General features: G+C 38.7%; 1 protein-coding gene across 1 annotated transcript in view; it reads left to right on the forward strand.

The window, feature by feature from the left end:
- The window catches only part of clcn7 (chloride channel 7), an 86659-nt gene that overhangs the window by 5183 nt on the left and 57966 nt on the right, over nucleotides 1-23510 (forward strand). The window contains exons 2-8 of the mRNA XM_078558708.1: nucleotides 6604-6678; nucleotides 7312-7383; nucleotides 9361-9426; nucleotides 14380-14512; nucleotides 14971-15080; nucleotides 18012-18092; nucleotides 22520-22582. Coding sequence (XP_078414834.1) covers nucleotides 6604-6678; nucleotides 7312-7383; nucleotides 9361-9426; nucleotides 14380-14512; nucleotides 14971-15080; nucleotides 18012-18092; nucleotides 22520-22582 — 600 coding nt within the window. The remainder of the gene's footprint in view (nucleotides 1-6603; nucleotides 6679-7311; nucleotides 7384-9360; nucleotides 9427-14379; nucleotides 14513-14970; nucleotides 15081-18011; nucleotides 18093-22519; nucleotides 22583-23510) is intronic.

The following is a 23510-nucleotide window of genomic DNA, read 5'->3' on the forward strand; positions in this document are numbered from 1 at the left end:
ACAATGCAGTTGACAGCTCAATATCCAACCAACAAAATGATTTTTAAAAATTACTCAAACATTTGAAGATGCTATTAAATTTGACATGAGGAAATGCTGTTCTCTATTCTACTGGCATGTTATTGGTTCAGTTAACATGGGGAGTCATTTATCTTTCCTTTCTTCTGAAGTTGGAGTATCAGCGCTGCTAATGTGTGGAGGAAGAATATAAATACTGGACACACTATCATGTGTGTTGCCAAATAGCTCAGTTGTTTATGTGAGGAAGAAGTAGTTTCAGTTAACAACACAATAGGCTGGATTTTGGATTTTTTTGATGGAAAACTGTAAACGTTTATCATCATTACCCCTCTGAATCTGACTGGAACTTTAGTATTTAGTACAAGTTCAGACCAATGTGGAAATTCTGAAGTTGAGATCTGCCATTCTCTGCTCTATCAAAGGCTGCACCCCTCATCCGCCCCCACCAGAGCCAACAATCTGCAAAATCAATTCATGGGGCATGAACCTCCTTTTCATGCTCATATCAATGTAGAAACCCCATAAAAACTTAATAAAAATAGAGAATGCTGAAAATACTCAGGTCAGGCAGCATCTGTGGAGAGAGAAAGAGTTATCATTTCAGGTCAATGACCTTTCATCAGACAGGTTCTGATGAGAGGTCATCGACCTGAAATGTTGGCTCTGTTTCTCTCTGCAGTGTTACGATCCCTGTGGGGAAACCGTAAACCAAAATAACCAAATTTACCAAGCGGATTCCAAATGAAAAAATTCCCAGCAAGAATTCACTTTTGTGACTTTTAACACTAATCTGAACCAATGTAAATTAACAGGCAAATGAAACTTCAGATAAAAAGATAAATTTCACTTTAAAAAGTTGATACACAAAGATACAACTTTGTATGTAAGCATTCGCATCATTCCCTGCAGACATGTGGCACCACGTAGCTACGCAGTTCCACTATATGCTATTTTTTTTTATTTATGCAGGGTAGGCCAGGAGTCCTATGTGACAACAGCTTTCAGCTCCAAGTTTGACCTCCAAGTTTCAAGGGTACAATTATCATTGGCAAGCGCACTTCTTTGAACCCTCTTCTCCCTTGGGTCATGACAGTCCAGATTGTGTAGCTTTCCATTGTTCCTTTTCGACTGACCAACCAGCAATAACCTGTTCACAGTTTGCCCACTTCTGATAAAGCACTGAGCTCTTTAGCATCACCAAACTATTCACACAGCCTTCCAGGTTTTCGACCTTTTGAGTACACCCACACAGTGCTTCCAAGAGCTCTTTCATCTGTGTGCGGATTGCCTTCTGTCTCCAGCTCTCTTTTGTGTCTGCCAGTCATATGCTTTTTGCATATTGATTAACTTTCTTCTTGTTGGTATCGCTTCCAAGACAAATGTCGCTAGGTCAGATGGACTAGTATTCCTCCTTATTCAGGAAAGTTACAACTGATCCCTTTACAATTAATGCAAACCCCTTAAAGTTCTTTTCAAATATTCTTAAAAACAATTGCGGACTTCACAGACATTTTAAAGAAATTACAAATTTTCCTTTACTGCTTCCAGCTCAAAAGGTCATCACAACAGACACTGCTTAACCTGAATATTTCCAGCATTTTGTTTCTATTTCAGATTTCTAGTATGTGCAGTATTTTACTTTTCTATTAGTACTATAAAAGGTTAAGCCACCTTCAGTGAAGTATGACAGCGTTTTTAATGTTGATCTTAGTAATAACTATTGTTAAGCAGCTGATCTGGCCCTGAAAAATATAGTGGAATATTGTTAAATTTCTCCATTATGATTAATTACTAAATTTTTTGAATCAGATTTTAAATTTTTTAAAAAAGTTTGTTCATGATGTTTCAGCTTCTACTTTAACCCTATGTGTATGCCCCAGTCTTTATTTCACTCTCTGTAAAATTATTAACAAGTGATTTGATTATTAGTACTTTTAATTTCCTGGTTGGTTCTCTGTGAGAATTCTTTCATGTGACTGGTTGCTTGGACAGCTTGATGACATCACTGCTGCTCGACATTGGGAAACCCCATTTAAGAATGCCAATATCAATTGCACATCAAGAGAGGTAAAGTTCTCGCTGAATCTCTGAGCGAGACTTCCTTCAAGGTCAACAGTGAGTTCCCTTGCCTCGCCAATGACACAAGCTCCAAGGCATTATGTTGATAGGAAGTGATGAAGTAAGATGGGAAGAGGCTTACGTGGGGCATGATTGCCACCATTGGATCTGTTGTGCTAAATGGTCTGTTTCTGTGCTGTAAGTTCTATGCAATGAGCTAGCTTAAATTGGAATAACTAGTGGCATCTTGGGTGAATTGACTCTAATGATGGGAGTCTTGTGGTTTTGGGCATTAGATAATCAGCTCATAACACTTTTTGTCTTTTATTTCATGAACAGCATTGAAAAGTACAGAGGGGGTGCCATAACCTAATTCTGAAGTACCGAAGTACAGTGGTGTAAAGAGTGTTATTTCATTAAGCCTTTTCAAACATGTTCAGACTTCACTGGAGTTTCTATGTATTACTTGTTTACCACATTCTAGGAAATTGTCTTTGAATAGTAATCTCTTGATGTCTTGGACTGTAGTCTTGAGTATTGTGTTTAATCAGACTGGAATATTATCTCCTTTATTCTGCCTAGCCATACAAAAGGCTGTCTGATTTAACATCCTCTTTCCATACTGTCAGTTGTCTTAGTTCCTGAGGACCCAATTGTAAAAGAGATGAGTCCCTGTTTGGCTAACATTTCTGCCAAACATAACCATATATATTATCACGCCAGATGCTCCCAAGATGTCTAGCCCTAAAGAGTCATGCGCGCTCATTAATTGCAATACCTACTGTTTACAGATATTCTCACAGCCATTTGGACTTTACAAACGGTGATCATATGTGGTGCTTTTGCTTTTAACCATTTATATTCTGTAGCAACTGACTGTTGTTGACGAGAGGAATGAAATATCACTGAGAGATAAAAGGCTATTCAAAGCACAAAGAGGGGAGAAAACCTAGAAAATCAAGTGGTTCAAATTGCCCTAACTAGGTAGGCAAGTTTGTGCAGAAATGTTAACACTTTCACTTAGTAGCATACCACTCCAGTTCCACGTAGGGTTGGTGTACATTGGAAAGTATGTGCAACATGATATCTTGTATGTGCAATATGATATCTTGTGTGTGCAGTTAGAAATCCTAGAAGTTGTGGGAAAATCTGAAGAAACTTTAAAGAACTAGCAACAGAACTTGTGGCCATTTGGAAATTATGGTTAGAATGGGCAAATGTAGCAAGTTACAAGGAACCAAGTCAATATTTGGTTTGCTTTTTCATTTCTTGCCACCTTCCTTCTTTAGTATTTTGGCTATTTGCATATTCTTTTGTCCTCTTAATGGCTTTTCACTGCTTGACTGAAAAGTTTCTGCCCTTTAAGCAGGTTGCAGGGTTATGCAACAAATAAATTCCTCGCTCAGATTGCTGTATTTTCTTCTTTCCCCATTTTTTTCCCCAAACCCTGCAAAAATGCTAATTTGTCAGTCTTTTTAATGTTGTTGAGGGACTTGCGGTGTACTTGCAACATTTTGTTTGAATTCTAGAAGTTGCTATTTTCTTGTAGTGGTACAACTCAATCTGTTGTAAAGCAAATAGTCCATTAAAGATTTAATTGGCCATGCTGATGGATAAATATTCTGAACTATTATTTAGCCTTGTGTTTTTGAGCAAGCAGGTATTTCTGCCCAGTTACAATTAAACCATTGCCATTCAGGACATGTGGATTTAGACTTTTGAGGGAATGTATAAATCTGTGGCCAAAGTTTTCAGAATATTGTTAACGAATAGTAAGAGTCAATCTGGCTGCATTAGACCCTTTCTGCTTTTATTTTCTAAATCTGCCCAGAAGAGCAATTGGTGGATTTGTGTTTGAACTAGAGGTTATTTAATGTAATTTGAAGTCTAGATCATTTCCTTTCTCATTTCACAAATATATTTCTGAAGTTGTAGATGAGCTTGCAGTTACTGATAAGTGATTTTGTTCCATTTCATTTTGGAGTTAAAACTTTAATGCTTCTATTGTAATTAAAGGAAATATATTAGAGGAAATATTAGTTTAAAAAGAGGCTCATAGTAGATTCTACAATGAGGCTGATCAGAGTCCCAGGTACAGATGATGTACTGAGGATCCCGAAGAGGGTTTTTAACTGAAACATCCTGACCTAGCTTCTTTAAAGGCTTGGGTAAAGAACATTCTTAGTAAGATATAAACTTATTGTATCAAAAATGAAATGTAGATATGAAGAGTAGATTACACACAAATCTAGTGTTTAGCTGAGTGTCTGAAGGGATGCACATGCCAGCTTTGCTTGAAGCAGGAAGTTGCTAAAAAAAGACTGTTTGATTACGCAAAATTCCTGCTGATTGTGGTAATTCGGTTCATTTTGGCTGGGCAAGCAGTAAGAGCACTACATTTGCTACTCGATTTATCACTTCCCCCTTTTGGATCCCTCCTCTCTTGATTTTTTTCCCCCATCCCCCAACGTTCATTAAAAACTGATTCTGATTTGTCTTTCATGGATCCAAAGTAACCCTGCACTTCTCCAGATTGATCGCCATCTGCCACAATTTCATCCATTTGCTTAATGGTCTGGGTTATGCAGTTGGAATAACAGTGAGGCTATCAGTACCATCATTTTTAAAGAGTAAATTGGACTGCAACTTCTGGTCCACATGTACGTAGTTGAACATGGAAATCAGGACATTGTTGTTGGGTTTGTCCTGCTTCTCCACAAGCTTCACAATACCATACCTTTTCAAGAGATTTGGCATTCAAGCACATGAAGGGAGTTGTGCTACTTAGCCACTAGATACCCGATAAGCACATCAGAAAACGTTGGGGCTTGCCCATTCAAGAATTTTTACGGCTTGTGAATGGCCTCCACAGTACCTTGATGATTGCTGCATGGCCACATATGCAGTTAGCTTAAGAGAATATTGCTCCATATCTCTTGATAGTTTAAGCTAATAAAGATGTATCAATCTCAATCTTGAAAATTTCAATAGTCCCAGCATTCTTTAGGAAATTGTTCCAGATTTTCACCACAATTTGTGTGAAAGGCCAAGCTCTAATTTTGTGACTGTGCCCTTTTATTTAGGATCCACCACCAGAGGAAATGGTTTCTCTGTATCTACCCTATCAAATTCTGTGACATTTTAAAAACCCCACTTTGATCATCCATAAACCTTCGAAGGGAATACAAATCTAGTTTAAATAGCGTTTTCTCACAATTTAACATTTTAAGCCTCAGTATCATTCTGGGTCAATCTGCATTGCAGCCCTTCAAAGCCAATGTTATCTTTCCAAAGGTTAAGTGCCCAAAACTGATTCCACTACTCCAGACAAAATAAAATACTGCAGATGCTGGAAATCTGAAATAAAACCAGAAAACTTTAGAATTACCTGAGGTCTGGCAGTATCTGTGGAGAGAGAAACAAGTTTTGGATTGATGTCCTATCATCTGCGCTCCAGATGTAGTCTAACCAAAACTTTATACAAATATTACATAACTTCAACACCTTTTGTATTCCAACCCTCTTGAAATAAAGGCCAATATTCCATTCCCTCGATTTTCCCTTTGTCTCGATCTTTTTGACCCCCACCGTTGCACCCCCATCTCAATTTCTTTCTCTGTATTTCATTTGGTGTACATGATTTTACATTGAATTGAAATTCTAATTTACACTGTGTGTCTGTGTAAGCATTCTGTAATCTGGTTGAAGAGAAGTTGCTGCACAAAAGTCCATAAAAAGCCTGTGTGAAGCTGGAAGTGTTAAGAACAGTGAGCACCTTTTGTTCACTGCTGATCACAGAATCTGGCCAATCTGTATCTCTCTGCACCAAAATATACGACTTACTGTACGTTCCAAATTAATGCCCTTTTCAAAGTTGGTTGTTTAACTCTTGTTTCTTTGATCCAACGTGGTGAAAAGCTGTGACCTGATGCATTTTTAGAAAAAAAATAGAAATATCTGAAAAGTGTAATGATTTTTTCTGAAGAAGATATGAACTTGCATTGGAATGCAGATGTACTATAAGGATTTAGTGTAAATGAATTTTGAAAGAAGTTGATGAAGTGAATCACACTTTGCTCGTTGCAAAATTTGAAGTATATGAACTAGGAAGAAAGGTAGTAACATGAATCGAAATTAGCTGCTGGGTGGGGCAGAGAGCATGGTGCACAGTCAATCATCCAGAGGAAGAGAAGCAAAGGGTGTGGGCATTGAAGTATGGTTCATACTCTTGGATTCTTGAAGTCAAGAAGGAATATTGCTCCTAGACAACTCTTGAACTTTTGTTAAACGATGGATATTGGGCAGGCATATATTCAGATAAGAGTTCTATAATAGGATGGCCAATCTTGCACAAGAACTAGTAAAAAGAATTGTACATTCATAGAGCTGTTAGTTTGTATTCGCATCAAAAAAATTGCTTTCCATAGATGACTTTTGCAGTTGTGCCTTCTGTTACTATATTTTTTTTTGTTAAAATCATGTGCATCTGTGAAAATGATATTGGTCTTTTTTTTGATGTTACAGCTTTCCCAAGCCAATTTTTTCCGCGTTGACAGACTGACCACGGTGAATCTAGATGACGATACAGTACAGGACCAGGTAATGGCATTATAAACTTCTGTGTGTGCATCTAAGAAATGTTGCTGCTTTGCTTGCATGTTGTGTTATAACGTTTGCAGTGAATTTTTAATGCTGCGTAATATAAAATGGAACAAAAAGATTTTCACGATTCTTAGTTTTTTGATTACACTTTTCAGTTTAAAAGGCTTCAGTTTAGTTTCCATTTAGGTGGTGGGAAATATGCATAACATTGCTCTGATTGCACTTCCACAGACCTCTTTGTTTCTAATGATCTGCTGACTTCTGATCACATGGACATTAGAGCCTTAAGTACATCTTTGTGTCCAGTGTTTGGAGAGTGGAAATTGTGGGAAACATGGTTTGGGCCATGTTTTCTTCATTTGCATGGAATTGGTGTTCATTCACTCACATATGGATAGGGCCTGTTTGCCCTGACTGACCTGGCCACTGTAAAATAGTGGAGCGGGGAGGAACATGTTCCTGAAGAACTTTGTGCAGCCTCCTCCCCAGCATCCATTGAAAAATTGGCTAAGGGCTGTGAAAAACCTAGGTTATAGTAACTGCAATCTATCCTTTTGTAATTTAGGTGGTAAATTTTAAAATGAAAAAAGTCACGTGCTATTTACTGAAACATCTGCTTTTCTATCTTAGGATGGCGATCCATCTACTTATGCTTCCAAGGAAATTCTGCATAATGAAAACCTTCTTTCACTCAAGTATGAGGTAATTGGCACTATTTATCTTTTTATGTAAGTCCATTCACAGCGTACATGTTGAATTGGCATTCCAGTTAGTTCAGTGACAGTAATAAGAAGGTTAATTCTTACTCTGGCATACCTCCATGTACTGCAGGAATAAAACCAAATTGATGGGGAAAATCAAAAGTACTTGATGCTTTTAAGATGTTTTGATGTTGATGACATGTCATTCTCAAAACGCTTCCTGCTTGGATAGCAGAAGAACATTTTTTCCCCTGCAGATGATGCAAAAGCCATGTTACACAATTATTAGCTTTGTACCAGTTTTCAAGGCAGTTTGTGTAATTGTGGCTCCTGGGTGAAAAAGTTGAGCATTAACACACTAAGACTTTCTTATGTGGCATAAGAAAGAAACATAATGTAACTTAAAAGAACTGTGCTGTGTTTTTAAATATCAGAGGGTCTATCTCCCATGGTGAATGGTTGAAGCTTCCATTCAAAGAATGGAGAAAGCTTAATAGGTGATTAGGTTGGGTTTGAGAGATCACAAATTATCCTAGCTTTGTCCTTAAGGCACGCGTCTGCTAAGCTATTAGAACTCCAAGTTCCAGCTATCTATTCTTTATTCTGCATTGTTACACATTGCAGGAGTAATTCCAAGCTGCATATGGTCTGGAAAAAGGCATGTATTTTCTAGTCTGCGCATTGCTTAACACAGGGTTTCCCTAATCGAGGGTTGCAACCTGATCAATTGGGGCTGTGGGCATGTCTAAAGATAAGAGTTCAGAGGCTCCAACAACTGGCTCCATCTGAGTCTGCAAAATGTTTGAGGAGCAAACCATTGGTCCCACTTCCAACCACCAGCCCCACCTGCAACTGTCTCCTCAGACCCTCTCCTCCACCCCCCCCCCCCACCCCCAAAGCTCTCGCCATGCTCTCTTGCTGCCCGCTCTCTTGGCTCCCCTCCCCAGCTTTTGCTCTGGGGTCATGACAATTCTCAAGTGGTAAAATGGGGTCACAGTAGGAAAAAGCAGTTTGGGAAGCATTGCATTACCACCAAAGGGCCACGCCAAACTAATAAACAATTAAGAAGGAGAGACCCTTTATGTATAAGTCATAATAACTTCAAAGGAATGATCTGCCAAAGTTAAATCTAAACAATGATTTTTAACCAGTTTAGATATTTGCTTCAAATGGCAACCCTGCCGATAAATTTGAATTTGAGAGATGTCCAGAAAAAATCAATGGAATTGATTTTTGATTTTCCCTTAACGGTAGCATTATAGAGTGTACTCCAGCATCTGTTTGGCTGCCCAATTAGTCATTGGTTAACTACAGATTTTCATGTATGCTCTGCTCCCCAAAATCTATTAAGTTAAATAATGCTCATGTGGAAGATATGTATGATTGGAAGAATGGAGATCCTGCTAAGTAGATGATCTTTATTTTGATATATAATTCAATATAGGTGCTTTAATACCAAGTGGAACAATATTTGCATGAAAATAAATTTGTCCAACATCTTGGAACTTGACAAACATAATGTCTAAATCTTTTAAGAAAATACTTTGTTGAATTAATAAAAGAGTCAGAAAAAATAATGACAATAAAGGATGATGCAAATCACAAAAACAAAAGATTTAAAGGGAACGTTCAAAAATGGGAGGCAACTGTACACTCAGCCTTTGAATGTTTTCAAGGCTGTGCTCCCTGTGGGTGTTTGAGTTACACTTATAAATGTGCATCACATTTCTGTATTCATAGTGGCATCTAAACTTGTTGGCCTGTACTATAACATTATATTAAATATTTGTTCTCCAAATCATATTCTCTTGTCAATGATAGTCTGAAGACTTTGTGTCAGGAAGTATTCTCTGAATTTAAGATTTATAAACTTTTGGTGACAGTTATCCAAAATTAAAAAGAAATATCCACTGTGCTTTCCAATTCCTGTTACTGAGTCACAGCATGAATTTTGATTTGTTCTTAAATTGTTTTTTAGAGCCTTGATTATGATAATAGTGAGAACCAGCTATTCATGGAGGAAGAGAGGAGAATTAGCAAAATAGTAAGTACTTTTATGCAATCTGCCCATTTGTTTTAGTAATGTAATATTCACTTCTAGTGGTGCTGTCAGACAAAAAAAATTGCCTTCCTTTCTACTTCTTTTGTCTCATGGTATTATTTTGTTTTTCTTGTGTATGTCAGTCTCTCTCGTTCTTGTCCTTTCTCACCTCTTGAAGTTTTCCTTTCTCATGTTTTGCTGTTCTGCATGACTGCCTAGTTTTTATAATAATGTGCTTGATATCTATGTCTTATGCAGCAAGGTGCCAGTCAACATGTACCTGGCTGAGGGATAGGATCAAGCTGTAAAAATTACATATAATTCAATATGTAAGCTGTTAGGTAAATGACTCAAAACATAAAGCTCATTTAAAAACCTGAGCAAATATTAGGTGACCATGACAAGACTATGAAAGCAGAGACTGTCCTTCTCAGCCAGAGTCTCAATTCCCTAATTTCATTTTCACTTGTCCAGGCTGCACCAGCTCCTTGCAGCTTGATCATCTACAGGTGAAAATGAATTAGTCCCCTTGCACTGCCTGGGTTGACTGGTTGTTGGGCAGTGTTCTGTTCTGGTTGGAGGAATGGTTCCCAGACTCTGAAGAAGAGTAATATGGACTTGAAACGTTAACTCTGTCTTTCTCTCCACAGATGCTGTCAGACCTGCTGAGTTTTTCCAGCATTTTTTGTTTTTGTCCCAGACTAATCTGTTTCTGTCTGGTTCTTTTGAGTAATGAGATTCATGACCTGAAGTCAGTTTTGATCATGTCACCACATGATCAATACTTGTATTGCTCACATAAATGATTCAAAGTTAGGAACCATCGCTACACAGTGGGGGTTTAATGGTGGCTGTTTTATTTAAGTGGAGAGAAATTGTAGAACTCTTGTTGTACAGAGGGATCTGTGTATCCTAGTACATGAATCACTAAAGGTTAGCATGCAGATACAGCAAGCGATTAGGAAGGCAAATGGAATGTTGGCATTTATTGCAATGGGAGTGAAATAAAAAAATAGAAGTTTTGCTGCAGCTGTAGAGGGCCTTGGTGAGACCATACCTAAAGTACTATGTCCAGTTTTGGTCATCTTATTTGAAAAACAATATAATTGCATTAGAACCATTTCAGAGAAGCTTCACCAGATTCATTTCAGGGATCAAGGGTTTATCCTTTGAAGAAGGGTTTTTCAGGAAGATACAGTACAGTAATGTTATTGGAATTTATTGTAAAATAGTGGTAACTGTGTCAGTGTGTGTGTGCGCGCGCGCCTTTGTGTGTGTGTGACTTAATGAAATTAAAGGCAGCTGGTCTGAAGGCTTTGATGTGTTAAAAGATAAGCTAGGTTTGAAATGTTAAGAAGGTGTCAAGGGAACATTTGCATTTTTAAATAAGGCAGACTAAAGGAGGGGTGAAATGTGTCACCTAGCCAGGTGAAGTTCAGAAACAGTGGGTTTATTTTTCCCAAAGATTACTGGTAAAACTTAGTACTATGAGAGATTTTTATTATCAGAAAGCTGAAGTCTAAAGACATAGTGAAACAATGGGAATTTGCATTCAAAGGGGAAAATATGTATAAAGGAGCGAAGGCTGTGTGTAAGGGTAGGCGTTCTAAGATCTACTAAGTGTGAAATGCCTTCAATATCTAAGCCTCAAGCTGCTGTCTACAAAGAACTGAAGTTAAGGAAACTCACTTTGAATTGGATTGTTCAGGGTATCATTTTTCTTTGGCTGGGTCTTTTTAAAATCTGTGTGTTTTACTGTTGCCTTAACGAAAGTGTAACTGGAAGTTAGATTAATTAGGGTATTTCGAAGTTATAGTAGTAATTTGTAGACATATGTATGTGCTTAAAATCATTTCTCTTATTAATATAGGTTTTTTACAAAAGTAGATTAAACATTTAAGACTTTGTGGTCTTACTACTACTAAATTCAAGGCACGCGTCTTGAAATTTATACACATTTCATAACAAGTTGTGGCAGTTGTTTCAAGTTTTCCACTGGGATTTGAACAACTCAGCATTAACCATCGGCTGTGCCAACAGGTTGGGCTTCTATCTATTGGACTTTAAGAATGAGAGGCAATCTTATTAAAGCATATAAGATCCTTAGGGGACTTGATAAGGTGGATCTGGGAGGACGTTTCTTTTTGTGGGGGATGCAGTTTAAGAATAAGAGGTCTCCCTTTTAAGACTGAGATGAAGAGAAATTTTTTTCTCTGTGAAATTCCGTTCCCCAGAAAGCAGTGGAGACTGGGTAATTGAATTTATTCAAGGTTGAAATGCTTAGATTTTTGATAGACAAGGGAGTCAAGGGTTATGGCAGGCAGACAGGAAGGTGGAGTTGAGACCACAACCATGATCTTATCGAATGGTGGAGCAGGCTCAAAGGACTTGCTCATAAGTCCTATGGTCACCTTTGCATATAATAAATTGGTTTCTCTGCACCTCTCATTATTAAGGGTTTAGCTTGTAGACACTGCGTGACACTTTGGGGCGCAATTGATTTTGAGTTTTGGTAAGTACACAGACAATGGGGCTATAAATTCCACAAGTGGCTTTGTCTACAGCCTGCCTGTTCGAGGGAGGGCACACCACCCACAGTTATTTACATTTTAGGAACTTTCTGGAAGCATGTTCAGACACAAGTTAATAATTTGTCTGTGCAGAAATCATGGAGGGCCAACTGACCTTTGGTGGCCATCTTTAATGCACATTGTCCACTTCTTTGAAAGTTGGGAATATGACACCCTTATTGGGTATGAAAACATTTTTCCATACCATGGCACCAGGGGATGCAAAGCCTAGAGTTTACAACTTATGCATATCTCCAGAAATAGAGCTAGACTATATGTTGAACTGCACATATAAATTGGGATTTGTTTCGACAGCTAGTTGAACTGCTCGATTTTTGAAAAAGAATAGGCAGCACCTAGGGTTGCTAAGTCCCCTGGAGTTGGCCTCGATCTCCTGGTGACCAAACAAGGCATTCTGGGGGCACTGCAGTTCCCTGCAACGGCAGCTAGAACCGGCTGCCAGCCCATCACAGCCCACGCTTGGGTACTGCCTAACTCTAAAAACAGCCAGGACTGATTGTTAGTCAATCACAGATCATGCTTGGGCACCACCTGACCTTCCCTACACCAGGAATCTCCTCCTCAACCCATGGAAAAGCCTGACTTGGTGTTGGCGGAGACAGCTTGACAGAAATATCTGAACGGCCTATAGACCACATGATCAGCTTTCCAATCAGTCGAGGTGATGTCTACTCGGGCTGCAGAGCTGAAGGGAAAGGTGCTGCTTATGAGCCAAGGTTTGGCTCGCCTGAGACTGGCTGGATACTGTTATAGTGATTAATTAGTGCATTAATGTTATTAATTAGTGTTGGACTGAATTGGTAGTTACTGGGTGGATTGTGGTGTACTGCATTCCCCAAGAGCAACTGGCAGGGAAAGGATCAAAGCAAAATACTGCAGATGCTGGAAACCTGAAACAAAAATAGAAAATGCTGGAAAAACTCAGCATGTCTGACAGCATCTATGTGGAGAGAAACAGAGTTGGCGTTTTGAGCCTGTATGACCCTTCTTCAGAGCTACAGAGAAGTAGAAATGTGATGAAATTTATACTGTTTAAGGTGGGGGTGGAGCAGGTGAAGCTGGATAGAAGGCCAGCAATACGTGGGGAGAGATTGACAACGATGTCATGAACAAAAGGACAAAGGGAGTGTTAATGGTAGTGGTAAGAGCTAAAAAAGGTGCTGATAGTGGCATTAAGTTAAGAACTCTGGTCTTATTATATTCTGCTTTCTTACCTTAATGCCACTATCAGCACCTTTTTTAGCCCTTTACCACTACCATTAACACTCCTTGTCTTTTTGCCCATGACATCTTTGTCAATCCCTCCTTTGCCCCCACCTATTGCTGGCCTTCTATCCAGCTTCATCTGCTCCACCCCCTTTAAACAGTATAAATTTCATCACATTTCGACTTCTCTGTAGCTCTGAAGAAGGGTCATATACAGACTCGAAACATCAACCCTGTTTCTCTCCACACAGATGCTGTCAGACCTGTTAAGGTTTTCCAGCATTTTCTGTTTTTGTGACAGGGAAAGGAATTGTTCAGACTCAGTAGCGGAATTTAGTGGAGACAGGTTGATTCTCTCTCACTCAGTGTCACGCTGAGCCAGTGTTCACAGTTGACAGGAACAACCGATGTGGCTCGGGACCAGCTAACCAGCGTGGTGGAAAAGCTCAATCAAGCAAAGCTGCTTTCTGCTGTATCTTTGTAGCTGCCAACCTCATGTTTTACTTTGAACTGCATCAAACTATATAAAATATACAGCACTAAAAGAGGCCATTCAGCTCAAATAGTCTGTGCCATGACGTCACTTCTGTCGGCTTCCCATGATGTCACTTTCACTGACGTGTCCTGGAATATGTCTGGCCAGAGTTGGCAACCCTAGCAGAGATTCAAAGATATTTTGAATATTAATTGCAAGATTGCTGCTAGGGCAGTCTTTCAGGTTAGTGATGCCAAATTGATATGTTCATCAAGCATTATGTGCAGGCAAGGATTGCTTAAGATGATGTCATAATGTCATTGCCTTTTTCAATCTTAGTGACCCATTTGGTAGCCACACTGAATGTTGGAAAGCCCCAAACTAGGAGGAACGTGAAGTTGTCTCATTTACTCTTTGCTGATTTTGGGCTTTGGCGCATTTATTTTGTAATTTGGTTCCTCCCCAGATTAGCTAAATATATACTCACACACTATGGCATTCTGTGGATGGGGGTGTTTTATGGTCTATACTGGATGCCAACACATATAGCGCTGCTATTGGATTATACACTGTTCATTTTCAACACTCTGATTTATTGAAGCTTTTTCCAAAGGCGTGTAGTTGCTTGATCATACCTGTAATACTGACTTATTTACAGTTTCTTTTTCTTTTTTCTCCATATAGGGCTTTCATGTACTTGAAATCAAACGATGGATTGTCTGTTGCTTCATAGGAATCTTTACTGGCCTTATTGCCTGTTTTATAGATATTGTTGTGGAAAACCTTGCTGATGTGAAGTACAGAGTAATTAAGGAAAGTATCCTTTTTCAAGTTTTTTCACTGGATAACATATCCTTCCTTCGGCACTTTCCAAACCCACGACCACTGTCACCTAGAAGGACAAGGACAGGAGATGCATGGGAACACCGCAGCCTGCATGTTCCCCTCCAAGCCACACACCATCCTGAGTTGGAAATACATCTCCAGCCCTTCACTGTTGATGGGCCAAAACCTTGGAACTCCCTTCCTAACATCGCTGTGGGTGTCCCTGCACCACATAGCCTGCAGCAGTTCAGGAAGGCGGCTCACTACCACCTTCTCTAGGACAATTAGGGATCGGTGATAAATGTTGGCCTAGCCAGCGACACCCACAATCCGTAAACAAATAAATTTAAAAAGTATGACCATCGCTGATTTGCCGCCTTGCGTTTATAGAATCTTTCTCTTCAACTATTCTATGCAGATTGCCAGTATCTATCCTTAAATAATATGCAGATATCGACAAATCTGTCGAAGGAGGTGGATTATCCATTTCGCTTGTCCTTTGGGCATCGATGAATGCTGGTTTTGTGATAATTGGCTCCATTATGGTGGCATTTATAGAGGTAATGAGATTTTCTGATACTCTGCATATTTGTTTCAACCTAATTTAATAAAACATAAATTGACGAACTCCTGAGTAAGCAGTACTGAAATTTGATTTTAAAATGTAATTTTATGGCTGAATTTAAATTTGAAACAATATTATTCAGTATTCTCTTATTGATATACCTTTTGGCAATCACATGTGTTTAGAGTGTGCACTGTACAGCTGTCGTAATGGAGTAAATAGAACAAAATGGTTTTCTGTCCACACAATTTTGCCAGACCTGCTGAGTTTTTTCAGCACTTTGTTTTTTTTTCAGATTTCCAGCATTCACAATATTTTGCTTCTATTGAAATGTTTCTGCTGTTGCCTTGTGAAAGTCATGTTTTATCCATGAAGGATAATTCAATATAACACTTTTAATGTGCTTTGGGTGGAGTATTAGCTGATAGTTGAGATCTTCTATCCTAATTGTTTTTCCTAGTTTTCTTGTCAACTTGTGAAATTGCTTGAAGATATGAGAGATCAATCCTAAAAGATGGCTTTCTGTATCATTGAGAGGCCTATTAGAGCTTCCTGTTTAAAGCTGCAGCACCATTTGAGCCTTGCAGATTGATATTGCATGCAATTAGTCACAACTATCTTCTCCAGTGATTTGGGTATCATACATGCTTTTGAAATTTTCAGTAAGGTTATTCTAGCAGGGTTTCAGTATTACCCAGATGCTTACCGTCAGGAGTGAATGGCTGTAAGAGTGAAGAGCCACTGCTGTGTTCACTTCCATCAGGCTCCGTTTTTCCTTGCAAAACCTGAGAAACTTACAGTGCACATGGGCTCTTTAGCACATTGTATATTGATGGCTCTTTGCTGAAGTAATCCAAAACCAACCTCACAGCCCAGGTATCTTCCCCATAGCTTTATCTTACTCTGTTTTATATGTTGATTCACTTTCCCTAAAATATACTGTGGTCTCTGCCTCAATCAATGCCCCTTGCATCCAGGGAGAAGTGGAACTGTGGAATGGGATGTTAAACTAATATATCCCAGTATGAGTACAGCTCCAGCACTCTAGAAACTTAACACCATCCAGAACAAAAGGAACCCACTTGTTCACGTGATCGGCACTCCATCCACTACCAGTGCACAGTTGCAGTGATGTGTACCATCTACACGATGCTCTACAACAATTCACCAAAGCTCCTTGGACAGCATCTTCCAAACCCCTGACCTCTATCACCAGAAGAACAAGGGCAGCAGATCCAGGGGAATACTATCGCCCGCAAGTTCCCCTCTAAGTCATATACCACCTTCTCAAGGACAATTAGAGATGGACAATAAATGTTGGCCTTGCCCACATCCCATGAAGGAATAATTAAAAAAGAAAAGCCCTAAGTTGTTCAAGTATAACTTAATATGTAGGTGAATGTGGCAGCCTTTTTTCACACAAGATTGTTACATAAAGATGGCTGTCACATTTAACCATATAAATATAATGAGGGAGTGCTGCATTGCCAGAGGTGCTGTTCTGAAAATGAGATGTTAAACCAATCTACTATAGGAATTTTAATGCCCACTTAAACATGTAGATAGGACCTTGGTTTAACATCGCATTTGCAGAACACTGTCAATGCAGCATTCCCTTAGCACTGTTCTGAACTAGTTGCCTAGGTTGTGTGCTCGGGTTAACCTACAGATGTTTGTATTATGACTTTAGCATGGACATAACCTATAGAGCAAGATATATGCGGATAGAAAGCCAAAATATCCCAGATGCTGGAAATCTGAAATAAATACAGAAAATGCTAGAAATTATAAGGGAGTATCTGTGGAGAGGGCAACAACATTAAGGTTTCTGGTCGATGGAGGATCACCAACCTGAAATGTTAAATTTGTTGTTCTCTCCTTTATATGTTGCCTGACCTGCTGAATATTTCCAGCATTTTCTGTCTTTATGCAACATATGCTAAATTGGGCAGGACAGTATTTGTATACAATTTATACTTGGAAATTACAGAGCGGAAGGAGACCATGAGTTCTTGGAATCTGTGCCATTGGTAGCCACCTGTTCTGATCCCATTTCTCTGCCTATCAAATAATGTGAAGTTCTCTTTTTAAATGATAGTTCATGCTTCACTAGTCTCTTGCAGTAAAGCATTCCATATGCAATAACCCATTTATTCGAAAGTTTCACCAGCATTGATCTTGTAATATGCCTTGTACTAATTTACGAATCAGTATAAATATACTTTCATGGTAGGCTGTCTCAAAACTTAAATAATTTTGTAAAACAATTATATTTCTCCCGGGACTTACTCTGTTCCATTGACAACTGGCTTGAGTTTTGAGCCTTTTAACTCTTTCACTCCTGATCTGATTTTAGTGAATCCTTATTCCTCCTTTTCCGCAGCTTTGCTATTCGTTGTTGGAGCAGATTTCCTAGAGCTGCATGCAGTATTCAAATTATGACCTAATGAATGCTTTGTACAAAGTCAGCATTTCCTTGCTTTTATATTCAATACATAAAACCCAGAACCACTTTTCCCCTTTTGCAAATATTTCTATTTATGTTCCCATCTTTTTAAGATCGCTATTTCTGCTTCCCTGGATTTCTCTGTTCCTCCACCCTGTTTAGAATTTTACCATTTAGGGTGTACTTCCCATCAACATTCCAATTCCCAAGATATGTGATTTCTGCATTTAATTGCATCTTCACACTTCACTATTCTGATTTATTCTCATGCCATTTCTTGCATTTTCCAATGCCATGCCTCATAATTAATATCACTAATTCCTATTTATCTGAATGATTGGTTTGCCTGTGGTTGTTAAATTTCTTCTATGCAGGAAAAATGGTTTGTGATTAAACAAAGTCAGACTTTAAAATCTGACTATCTCGAGGGACAGTGCTGAATTATCTTTGTGATTTCTTTTATTTAATGTTTTGCTTCAGCCTGTAGCAGCTGGCAGTGGAATTCCCCAAATCAAATGTTACCTTAATGGAGTAAAGGTCCCACATGTGGTTCGACTTAAGGTAGGCAGAACACTTAATAAAATGAACAGAGTGGAGCTTATTCTTTACCTCCAGGTTTGGTAACTGAAAATTTGTATTTTGGAAAGTGTTTGTATGTAGTGTTTGTATGTTTGTGTTTGACAGTACACATTGATTTTTTTTTTAAAAACTGAATTATAAAGATTTAATGTTTGGAAGTTTCATTTAAATGTTGTGAAATGTGCTATACAGAGTCTTTCATGATGACAGGATGGCTCAAAGTGCTTCACAACTGATACAGTACTTTTTGAAACGTAATCATTGTTATAATGTAGGAAACACAGCAGCCAATATGCGCATAGCAAGCTCCCATAAATAGCAGTGGGCAAATGACCAGATAATCTAAGTGTTTGCCGTGGCTCAGTTGGTAGCACTCCTCCCTCTGGGTCACAAAGTTGTAGGTTCAAATCCAGGACTTGAAAATAAAAATCAAGGCTGGCATTCCAGTGCAGCACTGAAAGTGAATTGCACTGTCAGAGATGTCGTCCATCAAATGAGAAGTTAAATCAAGACCTTGTCTGTCTCCTGAGGTGAACGTAAAAGAGTCCATGGCACTATTTTGAAGAAGAGCTAACCCTGATGTCCTGGGCAATATTTGTCCCTCAATGAACATCACAAAAACAGACTATCTGGTCATTATCATATTGCTATTTATAGCAGCTTGTTGTAAATTGGCTGCCCAGTTTCCTACATTACAACAGTGACTAGACATCAAAAGTTACACCATTGGCTGTAAAGCACTTTGGGACAAACTTGGTCGTGAAAGATGCTATATAAATACAAGTTTTTCTTTTCTTTTCATTTTGTTGTTGATTGAGGAATAAAGATTGGCCACAACATCGGGGGTAATTCCCCTGCTTTTCTTCAAAATAGTGCCATGTGATCTTTTATGTCCATCTGGGTGTGCAGACAAGACCTCAGTTTAATGTCTGATCTGAAAGATGAAATCTGCGACAATGTAGCATTTCCTCAGTATTACACCTGGAATGTCTGCTCAGATTTTTATGCCCAAGTCTCCGGAATGTGACTCATGACCTTCCTAAATGGTTGATTCAGTTTAAAGCATTTAATGAAAACCTTGAGCTCTTTCACATCTATAATGCATGAAAGGATTCAGTAGAGTACATAGTTTTTTTTTCCCTCTGCTGGGGAAATCCAGAATAAGTGAGCACAATCTTAAAACTAGGACGTTCAAGGAAAGATACCAGGAAGCGCCCTTTCACAAAAAAGATTGTGGAAGCAGGGAACTGCTGTGACTGTTTGGTCAATTGAAATTATCAAGAGTGAGATCGACAATTTTATTGAATAAGGCTGTAGAGGGATGGAGATCAACGGTGGGTAAATGGAGCTGAGATGCAGATTGAAAGGAGGAACAAGCTCAGGGAATGAATGGCCTGCTACCTTTCCTATGTAAAACACTACTGAATACACACCATGGCGTCACACCATAATTAGCTCGTCATATTTTCATGTAAGCACTATATACTCGTGAAATTAATGGTGGCTCATAAAGATCTAGATCTAGAAAATGTTTTCTATTTTGGGTTATTGTAAAGGAGAAGGAAAATCAAGAAAAATGATACTGATGTTGAGTGAGTATAGAAATTGTGTTAGTGTTGTAATGTTGGGTATTAATGATATCAAGGAGTTCAATTTTCATTGTCTGACAGTCTCAGCTCCTGCTCTGTCACTGATGCGTTCACCCTTACAAAAAAGATCAGCAATGTAATGTAATCTAACAAACTTCGAATGAGTTCCCTGATGACTGAGAGACATTGGCAACCTCCATGTGGAGCAGCAACAAGTCAGATTCAATCTTGGTTTTTATCAGGTTAGTTGGTTGCTAAAATTAGCATAGGAATCCTCATTTAGGGAGTGGAAAATCAGCCAAGGCTTTTAGTGACACCTACATTGTAAGGAGTTCACAGTATTCAGTGATTGGGCTTATTTGTGATGTAGTCCAAATTGGGTAGCATATCAGTATTCGCTGTCTAACTTAGAAATGACTAATTGCAACTTAGTATAGATATTGAATAATGATTATTCTTTCTGGAACCATACCCCCTACAGGTGGAGAGAATACTGGGAAGGAAAAAAAACTAATTGAATGCTTACTGAAGTAAAGTTTATCCCCACTTGTATTTTACTATAGCTACAGTTGCTTATAAGACATTGCATGTTGCTTTTGTCTCAGTGAGGGGAAGCAAAATAAGAACTGTCTAACTTTTGGCCCTCCTTTCACCATGCTACTTCCGCAATTGTCTTTGATACTCCCTACCCCTAATAAAATGCTTACCATCTCCCACCCTGGTTGTTTTCCTTAGTATAGTCCCCATCTTCAGTTCCATAAGTCCACATGATGCATATTTGAATTTTATGGTGCACAACTGGTTTAGCCATTCATCATGAGATTTGCCTGTACCAGATCAAGCGCTGTTCTCCTCTACCAAAACTGCTCACTATTCTAGGAACATTCTGGCATGCAAAGGTAACCCCCAATATTTTTTTTCTACTACCAACCAGCTTTTTAAACCCCTGTCCCCCGCACCCTCAACTCGAGCAAGTTTGAGGAGCTCATGGACTACTTTTTCACTAAGAGTGGGAACATCTGTTTCTGCTACACCCCTTACTTTCCTAGTCTTGAATTTGCAATTTTTCTAGTTTCTCTCCTATTTTTGGGCTTCTTTTGTCTTTTGTCCCTGAAAAACACCACCAGCTCTCAATTTTATTCCCACTAAACTGTTGACCACCCAACTTCATTTCCTGGCCCCCCCCCCATACTAGCCGATGTTATGATAGTTCACTCTCCTGAGGTATTGACCTACTTTTCAAATTTGCCACTATCACCCCTCCTCAAATACCGTTGACCTCACTGTTCTGGCAAACTACCACCCCACTTCCAGCCTCCTTTTCCTCTCAAGCACTTGAATGTATTCCCTCCCAAATCCATCTTTCCTGAAACTCTAAGAATCTCTCCAATCAAGTTTTCCCCCCCACTGTCACAGCAGTGAAACGGCTCTAATCAAAATCATAAATAACATCTTATGTAACTATGACCATGGCGAGCTAGCTGTCGTCATCTTTCTTGACCTGTTTGCAAACTTTGACGTGGTCAAACACACCATCCTCCTCCAATGCCTCTCAGTTGTCCAGCAAATCTCCTGCAATGTTATCTCTAGGAATTCTCAAGGATCTATCCTTGACCCCCTTCTATTTTTCATTTACACGTTTCCCCCTTGGTGACATCATCCAAAGATACGGCATCAGGTTCCACATTAATTATCAGCAAAACACAGGTAATGGATAATTTCTCAAATTGAACTCAATAGTCTCTTTTTGCTGAAGATTCAGATAAGGAAAAACTCCTCCCCATTTCAAAAGTGTCACTAATTTGAAAGTTGATTCTCAATATAACTCAGGTGGTAATTAGGGACATTTTACTTCAGAATTCAAATTCGGGCCTTTTTTGACAAGTTTAAGATAAGGGAATGATGAAATGTGTATGGCTCGCTCAGCTTAACAGATGTTCTTGAAACACTGAAAGTCCTATCATAACACAATATACAGGCAGCAGAGTTAATTACAAAAATATGGACTCTTGCTTACAATGCAATTTTGCCATGGGAATGGGCTTTCAAGTGAGTTTTCAATAATATACATGCCTTGTTATAAATCTGTTTCAAATTGCACATGGGTTCCTCAGCTTCATAAACAGAAGCAGAGAGTACAAAAGTAAGGATGTGATGGTAAGCCTTTCTAAATCAATGGTTAGGTCTAAAAAGGGAGAAAGGAATAGATTGAGTAATTACAGGTATGGTGGGAAAATTTAATTGGAAAAATTCTGATGAAAGAATAAATCTTCCTTAAGAAAGACACTGATTAATCAAAGACAGTCAGCACGGAATTGTTAGGGAAAGGTCTGACTAACATGATGTCATTTTTTCAGGAGTTGATAAGGAGGGTGGATGAGGGTAGTGCATTTGATGTAGCCTATATGGATTTTAGCAAGACTTTTGATAAGATCCCACATGGCAGACTGATCATGAAAGTAAAAGCTCATAGGATCTAAGGCAAAGTGGTATGTTGGATCCAAAATTGGCTTAGAGACAGAAAACAAAGGGTTGATGGGTGTTTTTGTGGCTGGAAGGCTGTTTCCACTGGGGTTCTGCAAGGGTCAGTACTAGGTCCCTTGCTTTTTGGACTTCAATGTAAGGGGCATGAGTAAGAAATTTGTAGATGACACAAGTATTGACCATGTAGTTGATAATGAAGAAAGCTATATACTGCAGGAAGATAGCAGTGGATAATCGGGGAGGAGGAACGGTGGGAGCTTCCTTGCCACCCTCATCAGTTATCACCCACGCAAGGGACTGTTACTCTTTAGATTTATGGTTGTGCTTATTTTGCAGACTCTGGTGGTTAAAGTGTTAGGCGTGATTTCATCTGTCGTTGGTGGACTGGCAGTTGGGAAGGTAATGTACAATAGAGATAACCATTATGTATTTTTACATTTTTGCTTAAAATTATCCTGCATGAACTGTATCATGTCTATAGAAAACAATAAATTCATGCAATAACAACCCTAATTCACAGCAATGTAAATAAATGATACCAAATGGAATATTGAAATTTTACATGCCTTTCTTATATTGACTAAAATGACACATTTAGCAATTGGTGCAGTATTTAGTACCAAAATAAATTAATAAATATTAGAAAGCTATGTGTATACATTTTTATTAATGTTATAAAATAAGTAATTGTTTTATTGTAGTTTTAATTGTGATCTAGCCCTAAGTATTTGCAGGCTTCTGTTATAGATACAAATAGATCAATATTCAGTCCTAAAATGTACACTGCTACAGTGAAGGGTTAGCATTGTCATTTGAAACAGAGAGTATCTGTTCTGTCATGTGGTGTGTGATGACTATTCAGTATTTTTAACTGGATCTGTAAAGTCCTGTGGTTTAAATTAAGGAACTACATTTGAGGAGCATAAGTTATGAGTTGGTTTCAAAAAATTGTTGAGTAATTTGACAATGTAGGAACTTGCAGAAATCAACAAGACCATTGTGATCGATCTAGTAGGTCTGATGCACTGTTCCTTTCTTGCAATTTGTGTGCTGAAAGAACCGCACATAGTGAAGTTACAAAATACAAAGTGAAAACAGGAAATGGAGGTAACCTATCTTAGACCTGTTTCTATTTCTGAAAAATTCTAATTGATACAATTTTGGACCAGTGTTTGTAGATTTGTTCTGGCTCACTGGGAGTAACCTCTTGGTGAATTCACCCTCTTGGTGAACCATGATTATCCTGCTGTTCCCTGTCTTTCCAGTACTAAAATAGTGCTCTTTTCTTCCCCACCCCCTCAGGCCCACCTAAACACCACCTCCATTC

The sequence above is a fragment of the Cetorhinus maximus genome, chromosome 15 (genome assembly GCF_964194155.1).
Source record: "Cetorhinus maximus chromosome 15, sCetMax3.hap1.1, whole genome shotgun sequence".
Taxonomy (NCBI): Eukaryota; Metazoa; Chordata; class Chondrichthyes; order Lamniformes; family Cetorhinidae; genus Cetorhinus; species Cetorhinus maximus.